Below are 22367 nucleotides of genomic sequence, written 5' to 3'. Positions count from 1 at the left end.
GGGGTGGGGGCAGAAAAGAGGAGACAAGGCAATGTGAGTATGGAAAGAAGACAAAATGACGCAGCAGTGCTGGCTTTGAAGATGGAGGAAGAGCCACCAGCCAAGGAATGTGGGCGGCCTGCAGAAGCTGGTGGCTCTCCCCTACAGCCACGAGAAGGAACACAGCCCTCAAGGTGCCAACACCATGATCTTAGCCCAGTATGACCCATTTCAAACTTCCGAACTCCAGAACTGTAAAATAGTGAATTTGTGTGGTTTTCCTCTGCTATTACTGTGGCAGTCTATCACAACAGCAGTAGAGAATTACTGCAAAACCTTCAGGTGGGAAAAAACAGCACAGGCTTCATCGACTCATGCATTCACTTCAATAATACAGAAAACTGTCCAAGGCAAAGCACTGTGTTGTGTGCCCTGCTGGGAATGAGGTAGGGAAGCATTGAGATGAAAGTTGTGCCTGGTGCCCACGAAGGTAGGTAATGGACGTGCAGAAAGAGCAGGGAGAGGTGGGACCCAGGGTGGAACCAAGAATGAGGGACTGGCCGGTCACGTTGGCTCAGCTTGTGATCCCAGCACTTTGGAAGGCCAAGGCCAGAGGATCCCTTGAGTCCAGGTGTTCGAGACCTGCCTGGCAATATAGTGAAACCCGTGTCTCTAAAAGAGAGAGAATAAGGGACTTTGAGTCCTCTTTGGCCAAAAATATTGCAGTGAGGGTCTGTTTCATCCCTTCTCTCCCATCTCAGAGAAATGGAGGCTACTGCTAGTCTCACTTGCATCCTAGATTAGATTTCAGGACCTTTCCTCCAGTGATAAATGTGCAGCGCCTTAGCGGAACCTCAGCCAAAGCTATAAACTTCAACCGGCCACAAGAGTGTGCATGTGAGGTGACTGCATTTTTTTCCCCTGCCAAACCAGAATTAGCCGGTATAGGAATGAACGAGCATGAAGATTTGAAATTGCTCCGATTGGAAGGAAGCCCAGGTTAGGTTTGGGCACCTCCAAACGCACCCTTTTTAAAGCTACCTGGACTGAGGCGTCGAGCTTTCAGTTCCACCAAACGCTCACCTGGCCTGGCAGCGAGCGGCGGAAGAGCCCGGGAGCCCCTCACAGAGCGCACCGAGCCGGGAGGAGAGCTGAGCCGCAGGCATCCGCATCTCCAGGATGATAGGCGACGTTGCAACAAATCTCTACATCCAGCAGCTCAGGGGGCTCCAAGCAGAGCAGCAAGTTCGAGGATCCGGGCGTGGAGCCGAGTGAGGCCGCAGCCCAGCGGGCCTCGGGCGGTGAGTATCCGAGGCCGCGCGCGCCGCGGGCCTGAGGAATGGAGAGGCGCGGGGGGCATCGGAGCCTAGGTTTCGGATGGCCGCTGCACCCCAGGGACCCCCGGGAAGGGGCAGCCCCAGCCCAAGGAAGGCTCGGGAAAGGCTGCCTGGGCGGTGGAGGGCGAGGCTGTGCCGGGGAAGGTGGTAGTGCCAAGGCCGCCGCGGGGGCTCGGGAGCTGCGGACGGGCAGGGTAACCGGCGGTTCAGGGCAGACCGCCAGGCGGAGCTTGGGGACGCGCGCCTTGCTGCTTAAGCTGGCCGGGGCCCCGCGAGCGTCATCCGGGGCACCCCCGTCCGGCTGGAGAAGCGCGCTCTGCCCAGAGCCCAGCCTCGCTGCCCGGCTGCTCTCTAGGCCCGTTTGGGACTCGAACTGGACAGTGATGAGGCGCAGAGCGGGGGACCTGGGGCTGCGCCTAGGGACTTTTCGGGGGTTGCGGATGCCCCTCTGCACAGGCTGTGGTACTGCAGCCGGCCCAGCTTCCCCGCGGGGCTGCTGGCTTCCGAACGCGCCAAGGGATGCGGGGTGCCCGAAGTGGGGATGTGGTCTCGCGGTGCCGAGGGAGCGGGAGCACCGAGCGCGGGAGGGGGCGGGCGCTCGAAGGGTAGGGCGCGAGGCCGGAGCCCGCGGGCACGATCCCGCACCCAGGGCGCGCAGAGGTTGGGCCCCCTTAGCGCTTGCTATCGAGGCTCCTCAGGAGAGGCTGAAATGGGGTGAGAGACCGGGGACGGCCATTTCGGGGCTAAACGCTGCCAAGACCATGACGATGTTTTAGGAGCTGAACTCTGCTTTCCAATTAAGCCATTTTCTCCCTGAGGAAAAGTTGATTCGGGCTCGTTAACAAGGATGACTGAGGGCCATTATTGGGGATTAGAGAGATTCTCCTTTGCCTTGTCTGGCTTCTTTGTTTGCGTGTGCGTGCGTGTGCGGCTGTGTGTGTGTGAGAGAGAGAGAGAGAGAGAAGAGGGGAGAGAGGGAGTGTTGCGGGTGGGAGGAGGTAAAACAGGCTTGGGATCCTGCAGGCCTGGGTTCCGATTTGGTTTCCACAGCCTGCTAGTTTAACCTCTCTAAGCTTCATTGCTCCCATTTGATGGCTCAGATTCTTCATCTGTAAAATGGGGACATTCATGCCAATTGGACTGGATCGCGCTGGAGAAGCCACCAAGCACAGTCCCTGACCCAGAGCGAAGCATGTATGTGTTGAGTCCTCCTAATTCGGTGTGAATTTTTCGGTTCTGTTTTTCTCCTGTGCTGTCTGCACCAGCTCAGCTCAGCTCCCCAGCCTTCTCTGCGGCAGCCTCTTCAGCCTGCTGTCCGCAAGCGCGCCCTCTAAAGGCCCCAAATGCCCTGTACACACCAGGTGAAGAGCGCGGAAGCGCCTGCAGAGCAGAATTAAAGGTGAACCCCGCACTCACCTGCATGGGTTGCAGAGCCGCTACCACCACGCTCTGCGTAGCTTTGGGGAAGACTGTAATTTTAATTTTAGCTTCGTGCTTCCCGCTTTCCTTATGTGTAATGAGCTCACCACATGCAATGTAATAACAATAGCCAAATTAAAAATGAATGACTTGGCCCAGCGCGGTGGCTCATGCCTGTAATCCCAGCATTTTGGGAGGCCGAGGCGGGTGGATCATCTGAGGTCAGAAGTTCGAGACCAGCCTGGCTAACGTGGCGAAACCCCTTCTCTACTAAAGATACTAAAGATGCAGTGGCACACACCTGTAGTCCCAGCTACTCGGGAGGCTGAGCCAGGAGAATCGCTTGAACTCGGGAGGCAGAAGTTGCAGTGAGCCGAGATCTCACCAGTGCACTCCAGCCTGGGCGACAAAGCCATACTCTGTCAAAAAAAAAAAAAAAAAAAAAGATTTCTTGTAAAACTTTCTTCACTGCTGTAGAAAATTTAATTTTGTTCTAATATCTGAAACACCCTAGAAGGATCTGTTAGTTTCATTTCTGCCTATTATCACGTAAATATGTAGCTGACCCAGTTTCATAGCCTATATATGTTACCGCCCATTTACAATTTCTTTTTCATCGTCTATGAACTCATTTGGGAAGAATAGAAGGCTGACTATTGCTCCCGTAATCTTCCCATTTTCTTATTTCACCCTCTTCATAACGAAGCCCTAATATTTTTTGTCAAGCTTCCAATAGCAAGCTTGCTTAGAGTGGGTTACCTTTCACTTCTTTTTTCTTGAGGTAGTCTCATTCTGTCATCTAGGCTAGAGTGCAGTGGTGCCATCTCAGCTCACTGCAACCTCCGTCTCCCAGGTTCAAGCAATTCTGCTGCCTCAGCCTCCTGCGTGGCTGGGAGTATAGGTGCACACCACCACACTGGCTAATTTTTGTATTTTTAGCAGAGAAGGGGTTTCACCATGTTGGCCAGGCTGGTCTCAGACTCCTGACTTCAAGTGATCCATCCCCCTCAGCCTCCCAAAGTGCTGGGATTACAGGCGTGAGCCACCATGTTCTGCCACATTTTACATATTAATCCTTAGCAGAAGCCCCGCATTCACTGCCTCAGTGTGCCACATGCATATCGTCATTTTACATGTATGTCAGGATGGAGAAAATGTAAGGGAGCTTGAAGGCCCTATGGTGGACAAAGACATGGAGCCTGGGGGTACAGATACACCCTCTAAGTTCTCCCTCTCTCCAGGTGTGGAGTGGGATTCTAATACTCAAATTATTCTTATATCTTATATAAATACATATATAATTATACATGTATAGAATTATATGAATGCTACAAGCAATCTTGGAGTTGGAGGGATAAACATTTGTTTTTCTGTTGTCTTTTGTTTTCATTAACTAGTTGGTCTAGAAGTTAACCATGAATAGTCAAAACAGTAATTACTTTTGGAGAGATTTAAGTGTGAAATACAAATGACTCCATTGCTCAGCACACCTATAGCGGCCTCCTGAGAATCCAAAAACTTTTTGGGCCAGGCATGCTGGCTCACACCTGTAATCCCAGCACTTTGAGAGGCCAAGGCAAGTGGATCACTTGAGGTTAGGAGTTCAAGACCAGCCTGACCAACACGGTGAAACTCCATCTCTACAAAAATACGAAAATTATCTGGCATGGTGGTGCGCACCTGAAGTCCCAGCTACTGGGGAGGCTGGGGCAGGAGAATCGCTTAAACCTGGAAGGTAGAGGTGGCAATGAGCCGAGATCATGCCACTGCACTCCAGCCTGGGCAACAGAGTAAGACTCCATCTCAAAAAAAAAAAAGAACTTTTTGCCCCACCCCTGCCTGCCACCAGTGCTACACATTTGATACTATATTCTATATGCACCCTTGAGCCTCTTGAATAAAATTTGTCCATTAAATGCTATTCAGTGTCACTTATTTATGAACAAACTGGAAATATCAAGAGCAGTTTGATGGCACCTACATCTCTTCACCCATAAATAATTCAGTAAGCATATAAAGTTCTTATCATTGATTTAGAAAAGTGCTTAATATTTCAACCCATGGGCTGAAAAACTATAACTTTCTGTTGTTGTTGTTGTTGTTGTTTGTTTGTTCTGAGACGGAGTTTCACTCTTGTTGCCCAGGCTGGAATGCAATGGTGCAATCTCGGCTCACTGCAATCTCTGCTTCCCGGGTGCAAGAGATTCTCCTGCTTCAGCCTCCCGAGTAGCTGGGATTACAGGCATGCGCCACCACACCCGGCTAATTTTGTAGTTTTAGTAGAGACAGGGTTTCTCCATGTTGGTCAGGCTGGTCTCACACTCCCGACCTCAGGTGATCCGCCTACCTCAGCCTCCCAAAGTGCTGGGATTACAGGCATGAGCCACCACGCCCGGCCTAAAAAACTCTTTTAAATTTGTATTACTTCAAAGCCTTCCTTGGTTGTAAATGAACTTCAGGAAAATGCCACATATTGTTGTTTCATCATATTAAACATAGCTGAGCATTTTCCCATGGATAGCAAAATGACATTTTTATGAGCTATTCACACCTTGTGTCAAGCTGCCTGGTTCTTCTGTTTCTGGCTCCTCAGGATTCTGCACACAACAGAGGCAGAAGGAAGACAACCACCAACCATCCCTTCTGAACCCTCTCTGGGCTCATCCACTGGCCCTTTGACAATGCAGCTCTGCCCTGCGCTGTGAGCTTTGGAGAGCAAGGGCTGCCCCATCCCTTTCTAGCCCCAAGCAGACTCAGACATTGGTGACAGATACACACATACACAGACACACAGACACAGACACACACACACACACACACACGAGCCTGAAACCCAAGACAGACTGGAAGACATCCCAACAGAGGTCATTTTGTTTTCTCTTTTACAAGTCAGACACTAATTTACCTGGAGGTAAGAGGCTGATCCAGACTATATAAAAGATAGGCTTTTATTTTCTTGTAATACAGGTAATATGTATCTATTGAGGAACTTTTTTTTGTTTTTTTTTCTTTTTGAGACAGGGTCTCACTTTCCCCCCAGGCTGGAGTGCAGTGGCATGATCACGACTCACTCCAGCCTTAACCTCCCAGGCTCAAGCAATTCTCCCATCTCTGCCCCCAGACAGCTGGGACCAGAAGCATGCACCACCACGTGCCTGGCTAATTTTTATTTACGGAGATGAGGTCTCACTGTTGTCCAGGCTAGTCTTAAACTCCTAAGCTCAAGTAATCCTCCCGCCTCAGCCTCCCAGATTGCTGGGATTACAGGCATGAGCCACCACACCTGGCATATTGAGGAAATTTCTCACCATGAAGATAAGTAGAAAGAAGGGGTAAATTCCTGGTAAGGCTATCCTTCAAAGAATAATCTCCATCAATATTTTTCTTTGTTTTGCTCCAGTCTTTTTTCCTATGGATACATGTCTTGGTAGAAATAACAGAGATTATTACATATGTCAAAAAAAAAGCTGTCTGGGGCTCTTTGAAAAGGTAGAGGGTCACGCTAAAGTGTGAACTTTATTATTGATGACAGACCTACATTGTCTAGCTATGCTACAATCAATGGATTTAACAAGTATTCTGATGTTAGATAGTAAAGATGTTTTCAGGGTCTTTTTTCACTGTTTCTGGGTTTCGCTATTATAAATTAGCTGAATCTTGAAGGATCAGCAGAAGAGGGGAGGAGGCTGGAAGGAGAGAGGAGGAGAAGGAGAGAAAATCACACGCAATAGCTGGGAGAAGGTGCTGAAGGGACTCCATCCTAATGATAATTCGAAGGGATGAAGAAATTGGCTTTTTTTTTTTTTTTTTTTTGAGACGGAGTTTCACTCTTTAACCCAGGCTGGAGTGTAGTGACGTGATCTCACCTCACTACTGCAACCTCCGCCCCCACAGCTTCAAGCAATTCTCCTACCTCAGCCTCCCAAGTAGCTGGGATTTTAGGCAACTGCCACCATGCCCAACTAATTTTTCTATTTTTAGTAGAGACAGGGTTTACCATGTTGGCCAGGCTGGTCTCGAACTCCTGACCTCAGGTGATCCACGCACCTCAGCCTCCCAAAGTGCTGGGATTACAGGCTTGAACCACTGTGCCCGGCCTGGAAATTGGCTTCTGAGATAAACATTTTATCATTCCCAGCAATCTGGATAATGGGAGGTAGCCAGATGTGTGAAGGAGGAAGGACCCAGGCCAAGAGCAGCACTGCACATAGGTGCTGTAGTGGCTGAGGACTGGACAGCTGTTGAGGAGTTGGAATAATTTAAAACGTAAAAATAATAATGAGAACAAGGTGTGACAGAAAGAAAGAAGATGAGCCCCAGAGAGATCCACTAAGTTGCTCCTCCACTGGTACCCTTGGTTCCCGTACACTCATTTTTTCCCCCAATAAACCCTTAGCCAGAACCAATGCTCTAGTCCAGGGGTCAGCAAACTTTTCCTCTAAGTGGTCAGAGTATTTTAGGGTTTTTGGGAAACATAGCCTTTAGAAAGATAAAGTAATCCCAGCACTTTGGGATTGCAAAGCAGGATTGCTTGAGACTAGGCTGGGCAGCATGGTGAAAGTCCACCTCTACAAGAAATTTTTAAATTAGCCAGTTATGGCGGCACGTGACTGTAGTACCTGCTACTCGGGAGGCTGAGGCAGAAGGATCACTGGAGCCTGCTAGTTTAAGGCTGCAGTGAGCTATGATTACGTCACTGTCCTCTAGCCTGGGTGACAGAGCAAGACCCTGTCTCAAAAAAAAAAAAAAAAAGGTAACAACAAACACAAACAAAAAAATTCTTAACTCAGGTGTGGATAGAAATAGGCTGTAGGCACTGTGCAGTTTGCCACAATCTGCTCCTCTCTCCTACCTGTCCACATCAGAACACTCCTGAGAAAAGCCCTACAATTTGAGACTTCTTAGTGCCTTTGACACCCAGAATGGATAGTGTTTTTACATCACCCTCTGCCATGGCAACAAAATGATTTTCAGTGATAATCATGTAATGGTCAGTAATACTCATTATGTTATTGTTCTTCTGTGTTAAAATAATTAAAAGAAGAATATATTTCAATTTTAAAGATGTTGAGCCGGGCAGAGTGCTTCATGCCTGTAATCCCAGCACTTTGAAAGCCGAGGCAAGAGGATCACTTGAGGTCAGGAGTTCAAGACCAGCCTGGCCATCATGGCGAAACCCTGTCTCTAATAAAAATACAAAAATTAGCCAGGTGTGGTGGCATACGCCTGTAGTCCCAGCTACTCAGGAGGCTGAAGCACAAGAATTGCTTGAACCCAGGATGCAGAGGTTGCAGTGAGATTGCTTGAACTCAGGATGCAGAGGTTGCAGTGAGTCAAGATTATGCCACTGCCCTCCAGCCTGGGTGACAGAGCAATACTCTCAAAAAAAAAAAAAGATATTGTTCAAATTGAGTAAAACATTTCGAGTATTAATTTAAAATGTCACTTTCCAAACCAAGGTTTTGTACCTCATAGTCTTCACTGTTTCACTATTATAAATTGTAAACTAGAATATCCAAGTGAGTACATAGAGTGACAGAAGTGAAGTGACTCGAGATCTGGTTCTTTTTCTGGACAATAGCTGTGCTGGCACAGTTCACCTAGAGTGTTCTGAGAAAGGCGGTGGCACATAATGCCACAGGGGTTGTGGGTGTGGATTTTGCCAAGTGGGTATTGTTTTGTCAACAATTCTGAACTCTCAGGAGCTTCCTCTCCCAACTAATGTGTGTAGCTTGGGCTACACATGTGCCAGGGTCAACTGTAAAACCAGGAGTTCTTGAAATAACTTCCATGTAGAATACAATGTTTACAAAAGGATGAGAAATTAAAACCGGCTAATTTGAAATATACATATACATAACTAAAACTCAACATAATTGGAACTTAGACCAGCTAAACATTTTTTGAGTGTAATTGGCTAGAATTGCTGGCATGCAGTGATGATTTAGAAAGCAGACCAATGTTTAGTTGTTTGTTGTTTTGAAGTCCTCCAGCTTATTGCAAGCTCCGGGGCAGAGTGCTCCCTGGCTCTGTCCTTGGTGTTCCATGGCCATAGCTGGGCAGTGGGACCCTGCAGGGCTCAACTTGACCTTTGGAACTGCCCAGCAATCATTTCCACTTGTTGTAGGCAACAGTCTTTTCCATTATTCTGAGCATTAAGGCTCCTACACAACCTCCACCCTCCTCATTCTCAGCCGATAACCTAACTTCCTGCTTCACCAAAGAAATTAAACCATCAGATGTGGCTTTCCATCCCACTACTTACCATCATAGGTCCATCCACCCCCTCCTTTCTCCAGACTCAGAGGATGGGTCTCTCTTCCTAATAAAGACCAATCTGTTTCACCATCTCCAGGATTAGTCATTATCATCATAATGTCTCTCTCTCTCCACCCCCAACTCCTGCTCCTTATCCTCAGTCTTTATACACACACTTAATTCTCATCCAAAAAAAAACAAAAACCATGAAAAATGAAACAGGCCAGGCACAGTGGCTCACACCTGTAATACCAGCATTTTGGGAGGCTGAGGCAGGAGGATCACTTGAAGCCAGGAGTTCAAAACCAGCATGGGCAACATAGTGAGATCCTGTCTCTACATACATACATACATACATACATATGAAAATTAGCCAGGCATGGTGGCATGTACCTGTAGTCCTAGTTATTCAGGAGGCTGAAGTGGGAGATCCCTTGAGCCCAGGAGTTCAAGACTGCAGTGAGCTATGATCACACCACTGCACTCCAGCCTGGGTGACAGAGCAAGACCCTGTCTCAAGAAAACAAACAAACAAACAAAGAGGAACTAGCATCCTCTAGCTCCATCTAGTCTCCCTCTTCTCATTCAAACATCTTGAGAGATAGATCTATGCAAAGTACCCATCTCATTATGTCTCCTCCTGATGTAAATTCAGCCAATGGATGTTCATTATGTACAAGATAAACTACAAGTTCCTTATTTGGCTCACAAGGGCCCTGCATGGTCTAGCCCCTGCCTGCCTGGTAACCTCACCTGGTGACCTGTATGTCACCACAGTATCTATTCAAACTCCTTTAGTCTGATACCCTATTTTTGAAGTAATTTTCTAGCAACTAATTAAGTTCCCCATGTAAATACTAGGAATGGGGTTGGGTGGAGAGGAGTAAAGTATGTGTCTTGTATAATGAGACATAAGTACCACCATTATTAGAAAGCTATGTCTTTCATTGTAATCAATTGGCCTTATCAGTCTCTCCTGAGTTGAGTTAGTATGAGCCAGACCCCCTGAGGCTAATCCACTCTGGCTGCACTGAACAAATTAACACTTGCACCCACAAAAACTGAGAACCAGATCCTTTGCTAGGGGCCCCACCAAGGTGAACCTACCCTGAAAGGCTGCCTGAAGCCAGATCTTCCTTCTCTGACATCTTTCTTGTCAGCTGTCAGTATCATCTCTATAAGGGAGACAGGGTATGGGCTTTGGAGTCAGGACCAACTGGGGTCAAATCCTAGTTTCCCAATTGACCACACTAAATACAGGCCTTAGAAAATCACCTTACTTCTGTGAGTCTATTCCCAAGATTGTAATACCTATATATGTGATGGCTGTAAGATGAAACAGGTTTCATAAAAGCACTTGATCCTGGGAAACAGTAAGGAGTGTTTTCAAATCTGTATGGTGACAAAGATTAACCTGAAGATCAGATGTGATACTGGAGCTACTTTGACCCTGATGGAGAGGTAGAGCCGTACAAAGAAGATGAAGATATTTTTCCTTTTGATGTTCCATGAAATTATTTGTTATATGTATTTCAGAAAAATCTTGGAAAATGTATACCAGTCATGAAGATATTGGGTATGATTTTGAAGATGGCCCCAAAGACAAAAAGACACTGAAGCCCCACCCGAACATTGATGGCGGATGGGCTTGGATGATGGTACTCTCCTCTTTCTTTGTGCACATCCTCATCATGGGCTCCCAGATGGCCCTGGGTGTCCTCAACATAGAATGGCTGGAAGAATTCCACCAGAGCCGTGGCCTGACCGCATGGGTCAGCTCCCTCAGCATGGGCATCACCTTGATAGTGGGTATGTTCGTGTGTGACCTGTCATAAAACTGAATCGTTATCAAATGACAATTCCCCACTGTAAGTGATGTTTTATATTGTTGTAACATTCGATATTGGATGTTACTAGCTACTATTTTTTAATTGTGATAAAATATGCATAACATAAAATTTACCATTTTAGGCCGGGCACAGTGGCTCACACCTGTAATCCCAGCACTTTGGGAGGCCAAGTTGGGGGTATCAGTTGAGGTCAGATGTTCGAGATCAGCCTGGCCAACATGGAAAACCCTGTCTCTATTAAAAATACAAAAATTAGCCAGGTGTGGTAGCCTGTGTCTGTAATCCCAGCTACTCGGGAGGCTGAAGCAGAATTGTTTGAACCTGGGAGGTGGAGGTTGCAGTGAGCCGAGATTGTGCCATTGCACACCAGCCTGAGAGACAAAGCGAGACTCCCTTTCAAAAAAAAAATAATTTTACCATTTTAAGCATTTTGAGTCCCATTAAGTACGCTCATATTTTTGCACAACCATCACCACCATCCATCTTCAGAACTTTTTTCATCTTCCCAAACGGAAACTGTATTCAATAAACACGAATTCCCCATTCCCATCTTCCCTCACCCTGGCCACCACCACTCTACTTTCTGTCTCTATGAATTTGACTATTCTAGGTACCTCATGTAAGTGAAATCATACAATATTTGTCCTCTTGTCTCTTGTGTGAAATAACAATTTAAATATTTTAAACATTTGGAGTATTTTAAAGATTGATCATTTTGGCTGGTCCAGTGGTAGTGGATTATCAGAACTTATTAACATTAGTGTCACTAAAGTTGGTATACAACCCCCAACTGCTAAATTTAACTGGCTTTAAAAACAAAAACTATCATTTAAACAACTTTATTTAGCCCCAAACTCTGTTTGCCTAACCATTATAATTCATTATCTACCATTATAAATCTCTGCTTATTTAACATTTATGAATACTTTTAAAGATAAAAATTTTAGATAAAACACTATAAAAGTCCAGTAAAAATCTCATTTCAGAGTTCTGATTTTTTTGTTTGTTTGTTTTTGGTTTTTTTTTGAGACAGAGTCTTGCTCTGTTACCCAGGCTGGAGCATAGTGGCACAATCTGGGCTCACTGCAACCTCGGCCATCCAGGTTCAAGCTATTCTCCTGCCTCAGCCTCCCTAGTAGCTGGGACTACAGGCACCCACTACCACGCCCGGCTAATTTTTTTGTATTTTCAGCAAAGACGAGGTTTCACCATGTTGGCCAGGCTGTTCTTAAACTCCTGACCTCAAGTGATCCACCTGCCTTGGCCTCCCAAATTGCTGGGATTACAGGCGTGAGCCACCATGCCCAGCCTGAGTTCTGATGTTTTCAATTTGAAATATTATTGATTATTCATTATTGAAAAATCTTCTAAATTGTTTCTAGAAAGCTTACTGATATATAGCTAACAGAAAGAAATAACAATATATTCTTGTATTTTCTTTTTTTTCTTTTGAAACGGGGTTTTTCCATGTTGCCCAGGCTGGTCTCGAACTCCTGGCCTCAAGAGATCTGCCCACCTCAGCCTCCCAAAGTCCTGGAATTATAGGCCTGAGCCACTGCAGCTGGCTGCATTTTCTTTTTTAAAAAAATTGTTTAACATGGAAACATAAATTCAAGTTTTCCTGAATATACACTCCCTATTCTTGTATTTTCTAGTTAAACCTAACCACACAGCAATCTATGAAGTCAAGTCTTATACAGCTGGAGATACTAAATCTGGGAAGTTATTATAAATATAATGCTATGATGGCTAATGTGTTTCAGTTTGAAAATGAAATAACTCTTACTGTCAATTAATATTTAATAAGCATCTATGATATACTAGGGGGCTTTCCCTTACATTATCTCATTTAATTTTATTTCCTTCCCTTAACAATGCTCTGAGGTAACCACCACTATGACGTTTTTCAGTTGTTTCACTTGGAGGTGAAAGCCATGTATTTATATCTAATTGTTTGAATTTAAAATATTTATAATATATTTTATACTGGAAACATAAATGGCCTCTAATCTTTTTCGGTTTTGTGCAAGTATGCATATGCCAGGCCAATGTGTGTCTGATTGGAATCTGTGCCTTTTCAGTGATTCCCAATTAGTAATTAATTGCTCAAATGCAGTTCAGAAACTTGTTGATCTTGGCTGGCATTCAACTCTTTTTTTTTTTTTTTCCTTTTTGTAGAGACAGGGTGTCACTCTGTTGCCCAGGGTGGAGTGCAGTAGCACAATCATAATTCACTGCAGCCTTGAACACCTGGGCTCAAGCGATCCTCCCACCTCAGCTTCCTGAGCAGCTAAAACTACAGGCATATGCTACCATGCCCTGCTAATTTTTACAACTTTTTTGTAGAGATGGGGCCTTGCTATATTGCCCAGCTTGATCTCAAACTCCTGGCTTTAAGAGATCCTCCTGCCTCAGCCTCTCAAAGTGCTGGGATTACAGGTGTGAGCCACTCCACCAGCAATGTTATTTTTGATAATACAAACAATATTAAGGCCAGGCACGGTGGTTCACATCTATGATCCCAGCACTTTGGGAGGCTGAGGCGAGCGGATCACCTGAAGTCAGGAATTTGAGACCAGCCTTGCCAACATGGTGAAACCCTGCCTCTACTAGAAATACAAAAAATTAGCCGGGCATGGTGGTAAACGCCCGTAGTCCCAGCTACTCGGGAGGCTGAGGCAGGAGAATTGCTTGAACCCGGGAGGCAGAGGTTGCAGTGAGCCGAGATGGCACCACTGCACTCCAGCCTGGGCAACAGAGTGAGACTCCATCACAAAAAAACAAAAAACAAAAAACAAAAAAACCAATATTAGTAACAATGGTAGTCCTAATGAGAGACAACAAGGACAAAGTGTTATTTCTCAAGTTGTGTGGCATATGTGTGTGCGCATGTGTGTATGTTTACCGAAGGGAATTAATACTGATAGTTTTAAAATTAAATAAAGGCATCATTATGTATGTCAGAAAATTACTGATAAATCATTTTTGTCTGTAACATTATTGAACTGACTTCTTCAAATCTGCATTGTTTTGTTAAACTAGGACTGTTTGTCACAGGAAACACGCAGGTAGGTTTATTTCAGTGTCAGGCATGTTCAAGTTTTACGTCAGTTGTAATTCTACTTTTCTCAATAAGTTAGTAAAGGAAAACTGTGTTTCTAGAACACTTAAAATCCAGCTTTCTTTCCTTTTTAAAAATATATTTGTAAGGGGTAAAACAAAACACATGTAGATTTAATCTTGGAAGTGTACGCATGCAGTAACATCAAAAAAAGACTCGGAAGAAGGCCAGGATATGAACTGTCCCAATATTTTCCAAACCATCCAATAAGTTGGTCTTAGATATTATGTTTCATAAGTCCTATGAAAATAAGCAACAGAAACTAGTTCTGAAATTATTCGATATGGTTTTAAAGATGATCCCCAAAATAAGAACCCCTAACTCATGGTGAAATGTGATGGTCATACTTAATTTAATTGACAGGTAACTGTGTGTTCAGAATTTTGTTTGAGAGTCCATGAATTCCACACTGTGGAATTTCAGATTTTAGACTAATCTTTCTACAGGGAAAGCTGCCTGCCAGATAAACATTTTTTGCTCTGAGTTTCAGAAATCCTAACACAGCAGGCCTCATAGCTATATAAATGAAAGGTCTTTTATTCTATCTATTTACCTAAAATTACTGTTCATTATCCCAAGCTTCCTGGTACAGGGTGGCTGCAGATTTGTTGAGCAACCTCAGGGAAATTTTCCAAGCCAGAAACGCGCAGTAACAGCTCCCCTTTATTTAGCACGTACTGCATGCCAAATGCACGTTAATGTACATGATCTCATTTGATCCTACAACACTGGAGGCCAGACCATTGTCTGTATCTTACAGAGGAAGAATATGCAACACTCAGAGACATTAAGTAACTTACTGAAGGTTGAACAGCCAGTAAGTGTAGGACTGGCTTTAAACCTGGTCCATGGGACTCCAAAATTGTGTCTATTATGACACTGCCTGCCTTTACATCAAATGAGAACTGAAAACATACTTGAAATGAAAATACAAATGGTTTTTACGTTCTAATCATTGTAAGCACATTTGGGCTATCTCTTAAATTTAAAAGCGTCCGTGGTTTTTTCTTTTTTCTTCTTCTTTATTTTTTTTTTCCTGAGACGGAGTCTCGCTCTGTTGCCCAGGCTGGAGTGCAGTGGCGCTCTCTCGACTCACTGCAATCTCCTCCTCCCGGGTTGACACCATTCTCCTGCCTCAGCCTCCCGAGTAGCTGGGACTATAGGCGCCCACCACCACACCCGGCTAATTTTTTGTATTTTTAGTAGAGACAGGGTTTCACCATGTTAGCCAGGATGGTCTCCATCTCCTGATCTCATGATCTGCCCTCCTCGGCCTCCCAAAGTTGTGGGATTACAGGCATGAGCCACTGGGCCCAGCCAAAAAATCCATGATTTATCTGATAGTAGTTGAAAGTCCTCTCGGGCAGTGGTTTGCATATGGCAAATTCAATAAATGTGCATTGTCACCCAGGCTGGAGTACAGTGGCGCGATCTCGGCTCATTGCAAGCTCTGCCTCCTGGGTTCAAGCGATTCTCCTGCCCCAGCCCCATGAGTAGCATGAATCTGCCACTGTCCTGCAGAAGGTCCCAACTTTTAATCAAATGTAATCACCTCATTTGTATTGTAAACCAAAAAATATCTGATACTGGTCTCAATCAATCCAGAAGTTAATTTTGCCAAGGGTAGGGACGTGCCCGAAAGAAATAAACACAGAATCACAGAAACAGTCTGTTACCTGTGCCTTTCTCCAAAGATGATTTTGAGGACTTCAATATTTAAAGGGGAAAAGTGGGCTGGAGGGGAAAGGGAGGGTACAGTAATCCATGTGTTGCAAGAGAAAAGGTGCAGATAGGGGAATCATCAATTTTGTATTCATCTCACGCTCAGTAAATCGGCACTTTTACATAAAATAAGGTGAACATAGAGTAGCTACCTGTGGAGCTATATAACCCTTTCTCTGCGGCTATCTGCTTAGGAATAAAAGGAAAGGCAGTCGCTTGCATGACTCAGCTTTCAGCTTAATTTTTTTCTTTTGGCAGAGTGAATTGGGGTGCCAAGTTTGTATTTTCCTTTCACAGTATCTACAGCAGCCTTTGTGATGCTAGCTCTCTGAATCATTCTTGGTGGATGCCCTATTGTTGGGGGAATCCACAGGCTACACAAGATAAATTACTTGTTAAATCACTTTACAGCAGTGATTGTCAATCTTGATTGCACATCAGATCCACCTGGGGAGCTTTAACTTCCCCCTCAGGCTGCACCTGGGATGGGCTCCAAGTATCAGGATTTTTTTTAAGCTCCTAAGCGACACCACTGTTCAGCTAAGGCAGACAGTTCATTGATTTAGAGGCTCCTAACTCTTTACTATGGTGAGGGGTTACCCTAAGAGACCTGGAGTTCAAAGCACCTGTAACCATCCCTGAGCACTGCCAAGGCTCACCTGTGATTGCTCCTCTCTTCACCGGCGCTTTTTCCAACCTGTCAGCTGCCAGGATGGGTCAATAAAATATAACTTCCTGAGGGTGTTCCCCACAGCAATGGGACACTTTTTTTTGAGACGAAGTCTCACTCCGTCACCCAGGCTGGAATGCAGTGGCGGGATCTCAGCTCACTGCAACCTCTGCTGCCCAGGTTCAAGCGATTCTCCTGCCTCAGCCTCCCAAGTAGCTGGCATTACAGGCACCTGCCACCGCACCTGGCTAATTTTTGTAGTTGTGGTAGAAACGGGGTTTCACCATCTTGTCCAGGCTGGTCTTGAACTCCTGACCTCGTGATCCACCCGCCTCGGCCTCCCAAAGTGCTGAGATTACAGGTGTGAACCACCACACCTGGCCAGGACACTTTATTACAGTGGGAAATGGTCCAAGATTCAGATTCCTTCTGAAAATGAAAAAGTCAGATAATGTGAATAATCTCATCCTAAAACACTGAATTACTCTATAAAAGTGTGAGTCATGGTCAAAGGATTGTGTCTCAATTGTATGATTCCCCCTTCTCCTTAGATTGTGAGGGGACTTCTTTTATTTTCTTGAAATGGTGGTTTGATTTTGGCAATGCTAGTGGACCATCAGTAAACAGTGGGTAGAAAATGAAACTGAGCTGGCACAGTGGCTCACGTAATCCCAGCGCTTTTGGAGACTGAGGCGGGTGGATCACCTGAGGTCAGCAGTTCGAGACCAGCCGAGCCAACACGGTGAAACCCTGTCTCTACTAAAAATACAAAAAATTAGCTGGGCATGGTGACAAGCACCTGTAATCCCAGCTACTCAGGAGGCTGAGGCAGGAGAATCGCTGGAACCTAGGAGGCAGAGGTTGCAGTGAGCCGAGATGGCATCACTGCACTCCAGCCTGGGCAACAAGAGTGAAACTCTGTCTCAAAAAAGAAAGAAAGAGAGAGAGAAAGAAAGAAAAGGAAGGAAAGAAGGGAGGGAGGGAGGAAACTGAGAGTCAAAAAGCTTGGGTTTTTATTTTTTTTTCAATATACATATATTTTATAACCATGGAGAAGTCACAGCATTTCTGGGTCTCGCTTTGCTCATCTGCAAATCATAAATGACTGAAGCCCCAGCATGCGAGAGTTGATTAAGTTGATAACGGTGCCTGGCTGTTTAGTTAATGTTTTTAGCAGTAAAATAGTTATACTTTTTTTAATTTATAAAATTCCTCCGGACATGAATATTTGCACTGAGTTTGGAATTTTCTCCTTTTTTTTTTTAAATGCCATTTTAATGTAATGTTTCATAAAGCACCTCAGAAAAATTTGCTTCTGGGCCCTTTCTGTGAAGTGGAAAATATGATTGTGCTACTGAACTGTGATCTGTTGACCTTTCAAAGGGCTACAAACAGCAAACTGACAAGTCATGCATTTTTCTCTTTTTTACCCACTCATCCAAGCTAGGCGTAGTCAAGTAACCATGGGTTTAGAAAAACAAAAATAAAAATGTGTAAAGAAATCAAACGAGTATCTCTAACTTATGGTATGTGAATTTCAGTTAACCCCAGTAATTCCATCAGAAATATCAGTGCATGTATTTTACATATTATTTCTATAATGTGCATATTTAATAACAAATGACATTTATATAAATTATGTTTAATGTATTAAGTCTATTCTAAGGAGCTAATTTACTGAATTATTTCCTGTAATGCAACAGAGTCTTTACCTTCATAGTTTTTAGCATTAGGCACTCACAAAACCACTAGACAAAATAAACTCATTAGCTGACTGTACCCAGATATACACATGAATATAGTTAGAACTCTAAAGGAAACTTTATTTCAGTTTAAGCCAAAAGGGAAGCTCTCTAAACAAGTTTTTAACATAGTTCATCTGCATATAAGGTTTCATAACTTTGTAATGATCAAAAATAAGATGATTAAAATATGCCATCTTACTGAATATTGAGTACTAGCTCATATAAATCTGGATTCCTATTTAAACAAGGAATCATTGATCACAAGATAAGCATTCAGCTTCAGTGACATCAGAAATTACCACAAAATCAGGAGGAGAATAAAGAAGGTTGAAAATTAAGAACTAGAAAGTCAGCCAGGTGCCGTGGCTCAAGCCTGTCATCCCAGCACTTTGGGAGGCCAAGGCAGACAGATCCCTCGAGCCTAGAAATTCTAGACCAGCCTGAACAACACAGCGAAACCCTATCTCTATAAAAAATACAAAATTAGCGGGGCATGATAGCACAAGCCTGTAGGCCCAGCTACTCAGGAGGCTGAGATCGGAGGATCGCTTGATCCCAGGGAGGTCAAGGCTGCAGTGAGCCGTGATCACACCACTGAACTCTAGCTTGGATGACACAGGAAACCCTGTATCAAAACAAAAACAAAAACGAGAAAACGAAACAAAACTAGAAAGTCAGCATAAAGGAAACAATCAGAATGCATCTCATAAAATACTGTGCAGCTGTGAGTGTTCTCACATCTTACACAATGGAAATGGATTCCCGAATCTCCGTAGCCTGATAGGTCTGGTCAGAGACTGTGCACACCAGCAGGGATGGGAATCTGTATGAAGTGATGACAACTAGTTCTTTTCAGCTTAGTTTCAATCTGGGTATCCTCATGAAAACAAGCTATTAGTTTTCTGCCTGAAGCACAGGAGTTCTGAAGACTCCCTTCCTGTACTCCCTTTTAGTCTCAGTTTCCTTATCTGCAAAATGGGTATAAAGAAGAGAGCTTAGTTTACACCGTTGTTGAAATGATTAAATGATATAATTTGTTTAAAGCACTTAGCAAAGTGCTCAGTAAATGTTAGCTAATAGGTAAATATGGTAATATATATATATATATATATATAACATATAAGCTTAAGTATGTATATTTTGATAGAAGGAGAAGGTGAACATAATAACCTACTGTCCATATAAATCCCCAAGTTGCTTCTTGTAATACATATCTATACACACACACACATATAGCACTTCTGTATCCTTGAAGCATAGTTTAAAAACCATTGATTGAAGGACCTGATAACAGTTCTTTTTTTCCCTCATTATACGTAATAAATTTTTAATATTTCTATTTTAGTCAAAAACTGAAATGTTTTTTATTTTGAAAGAAGCCAAAGAAATAATGGAAGTGAGTCCAGGTTTAAGACCAGAGGGAAGGATAGAGACTGCAGCAAACCGGAGAGGGTGTGTCCCAGTCAAATGTGCTCAGCCACTGCACAGCTCCAACTAACTTTGGTCCTGTGGGAAGGTAGTCTGTGTTGCCACTGGACTTTTTGTGAATCCTCTTAATTTTTAAACATTGGCAACTAATTCCAGACATTTTTTAGACTTTGTATGGGATCGACAAAATGCATCCACAGGCTAGAGATAGCTCCTAGATCACTGGTTTTCTTGTAGATGAAGGAATGAATGTCTATTTATTTCAGGTCTGCCATTCTTGAAAACCTAGAACCTTGTGCTCTCTGATGAAATTACTTAAAATCATCTTTGCATGCTAAAAATGTTTGGCACATAAAGCAATGGGGCTTTTTGTTTCATTTAACAGCTCTAGTAACATTTTATTCTTTGTCTTCACATGAAGATTTATCAGAAAGAATGAAACTGAAGTGCCTTTAGTCAATTCCTTTTCCAATGCTCTGTGACAGGCCCTTTCATCGGCTTGTTCATTAACACCTGTGGGTGCCGCCAGACTGCGATCATTGGAGGGCTCGTCAATTCCCTGGGCTGGGTGTTGAGTGCCTATGCTGCAAACGTGCATTATCTCTTCATTACTTTTGGAGTCGCAGCTGGTAAGCATGTGGCTTTTTTTAAACTCGATTTTAAATGTTTTATAAGACATCTTGGCAATGGATTTAATTGTGGAGAAAAGAGACACATTAAAACATTCTGTTCTGTTTCCTCCACCCCACTTCACCCCTACCCCTCCCTACATTCCTGGAAATACATTTTAACATTACATTTTAATATGCCTCAAGTGGGGGAAGCCCACCTAACAACAATACTCGGCCTGCCTAATAGAATCAAATTATATTTCCATATGCCTGTTTCTAAATGCCAATGCTATCTCCAGTGAGGAACAGGAAAAGGAAGGCAGTAACGTTGACTTAGGTGAATGGGCCAAAGATTAAGGAAATTACATCGGTGTGGTGTGGGAAATAAGCTAAATAATATGCCAGGGGCAGTAGCTCATGCCTGTAATCCCAACACTTTGGAAGGCCAAGGTGGGCAGATCACTTGAGGCCAGGAGTTCAAGACCAGCCTGGCCAACATGGTGAAACCCCATCTCTACTGAAAATACAAAAAAAAAATTAGCCAAGTGCGGTGGCACATGCCTGTAATCCCAGCTCCTCAGCAGGCTAAGATATGAGAATAGTTTTAACCCAAGAGGCAGAGGTTGCTGTGAGCCAAGATTGCGCCACTGCACTCCAGTCTGGTTGACAGAGTAAGACTCTGTCTCAATAATAATAATAATAATAAAGCCTCCTGTGTGAAAATAGAAAATAAAAAACATAAATAGATAAGTAAACATTAAAAAAAGATTAAGGAAACCAAAAACGTTCATTTACTCTTTAATAATCATTTGCTCTTTTTTTTTTTTTTTTTTATGAGACGGAGTTTCGCTCTTGTTGCCCAGGCTGGAGTGTAATGACACGATATCGGCTCACTGCAACCTCCACCTCCTGGGTTCAAGCAATTCTCCCGCCTCAGTCTCCCCAGTAGCTGGGATTACAGGCATGCACCACCATGCCCAGCTAATTACTCATTTTTAGTAGAGACGGGGTTTCTCCATGTTGGTCAGGCTGGTCTCGAACTCCGGACCTCAGGTGATCCACCTGCCTTGGCCTCCCAAAGTGCTGGGATTACAGGTGTGAGCCACAGCGCCCGGCCTTATAATCATTTACTCTTTTAGCCCTGTTCAAATTCATAAAATAGCATAAACCACACATATATGTAGAGACAAGCAAATCTAGAGTACAGTTAAGTTGTCATTCCCCAGTGAAGAGGTTAATATTGGCTGCCAGGCACCACAATCTGCATATCCATTATGCAAAATATATTCCCAGCCACAATTTCCTTTATCAACAGGTAGTGTGATTCACACAGATGAGTAATTACTTGTACAATTGCATTTTAAATAAACTGAATCCAGCTTGACATTCTTTTTGAGTGCAGAGCTACAATGAATGCGTTAGCATAAGAGTTAAAAGTTAGCTTGGAATTCTGGCTTTTCTTTTTTCGTTGTTATTGTCTGTGTGACTTTGGGCAAGTTATTTAACCTACTTATACCTCAGTTTCCTTATCTGCAAAATGGGTCTAATGAAGAGAGCTTAGTTTACATGGTTGTTGAAACCATTAAATGACATAATTTGTATAAAGCACTTAGCAAAGTGCTCAGTAAATGTTAGCTAATAGGTAAATATGGTTATATATATATATACATATATATAAAACATATAAGCTTAAGTATGTATCTTTTGATAGGAGGAGAAAGTGAACATAATAACCTACTGTCCATATAAATCCCCAAGTTGCTTCTTGTAATATATGTCTATACACACACACACATAAAGCACTTCTGTATCCTTTGAAGCATAGTTTAAAAACCATTGACTGAAGGACCTGATAACAGTTCTTTTTTTCCCTCATTATATGTAATACATTTTTAATATTTCTATTTTAGTCATAATTGACAATGGTAAACATTCGTGGAGTCAAATGTGATGTTCTGATACATGTATATATTGTAGAATGATTGAATAAGGCTAATTGACATATCCATCACCTCACATACTTGTGATGAGAACATTTAAAATCTACGTTTAGCAATTTGAAAAATACAGAATACATTATTACTAACTACAGTCACCATATCGTACAATAGATCACTAGAACATATTCCTCTGGTGAAAACAGTTCTTTAAAAATGTCAGATGTTGGCCAGGAGCAGTGGCTCACACCTGTCATCCCAGCACCTTGAGAGGCCAAAACAGGTGAATC

The 22367-nt window shown here is 43.6% G+C and overlaps 1 protein-coding gene across 3 annotated transcripts in view; it reads left to right on the top strand.

Moving 5' to 3' along the window:
- The first annotated feature begins 898 nt into the window (after positions 1 to 898).
- SLC16A14 (solute carrier family 16 member 14) overlaps positions 899 to 22367 on the top strand; it is a 34240-nt gene continuing 12771 nt past the window's right edge. The window contains exons 1-3 of one of the 3 annotated variants that reach the window (XM_063645246.1): positions 899 to 1280; positions 10530 to 10802; positions 20015 to 20158. In XM_063645246.1, the coding sequence (XP_063501316.1) occupies positions 10544 to 10802; positions 20015 to 20158 (403 nt within the window). In that variant the 5' untranslated portion in view covers positions 899 to 1280; positions 10530 to 10543. Of the gene's footprint in view, positions 1281 to 2329; positions 2716 to 10529; positions 10803 to 20014; positions 20159 to 22367 lie in introns of those variants that run through there. The other 2 variants (XM_055290924.2, XM_063645247.1) reach the window with 2 other exon arrangements.

The sequence above is a fragment of the Symphalangus syndactylus genome, chromosome 8, assembly GCF_028878055.3.
Source record: "Symphalangus syndactylus isolate Jambi chromosome 8, NHGRI_mSymSyn1-v2.1_pri, whole genome shotgun sequence".
NCBI lineage: Eukaryota > Metazoa > Chordata > Mammalia > Primates > Hylobatidae > Symphalangus > Symphalangus syndactylus.
Note: the sequence above shows the minus strand (reverse complement) of the source record. Positions and strands in the feature narration are given on the sequence as shown.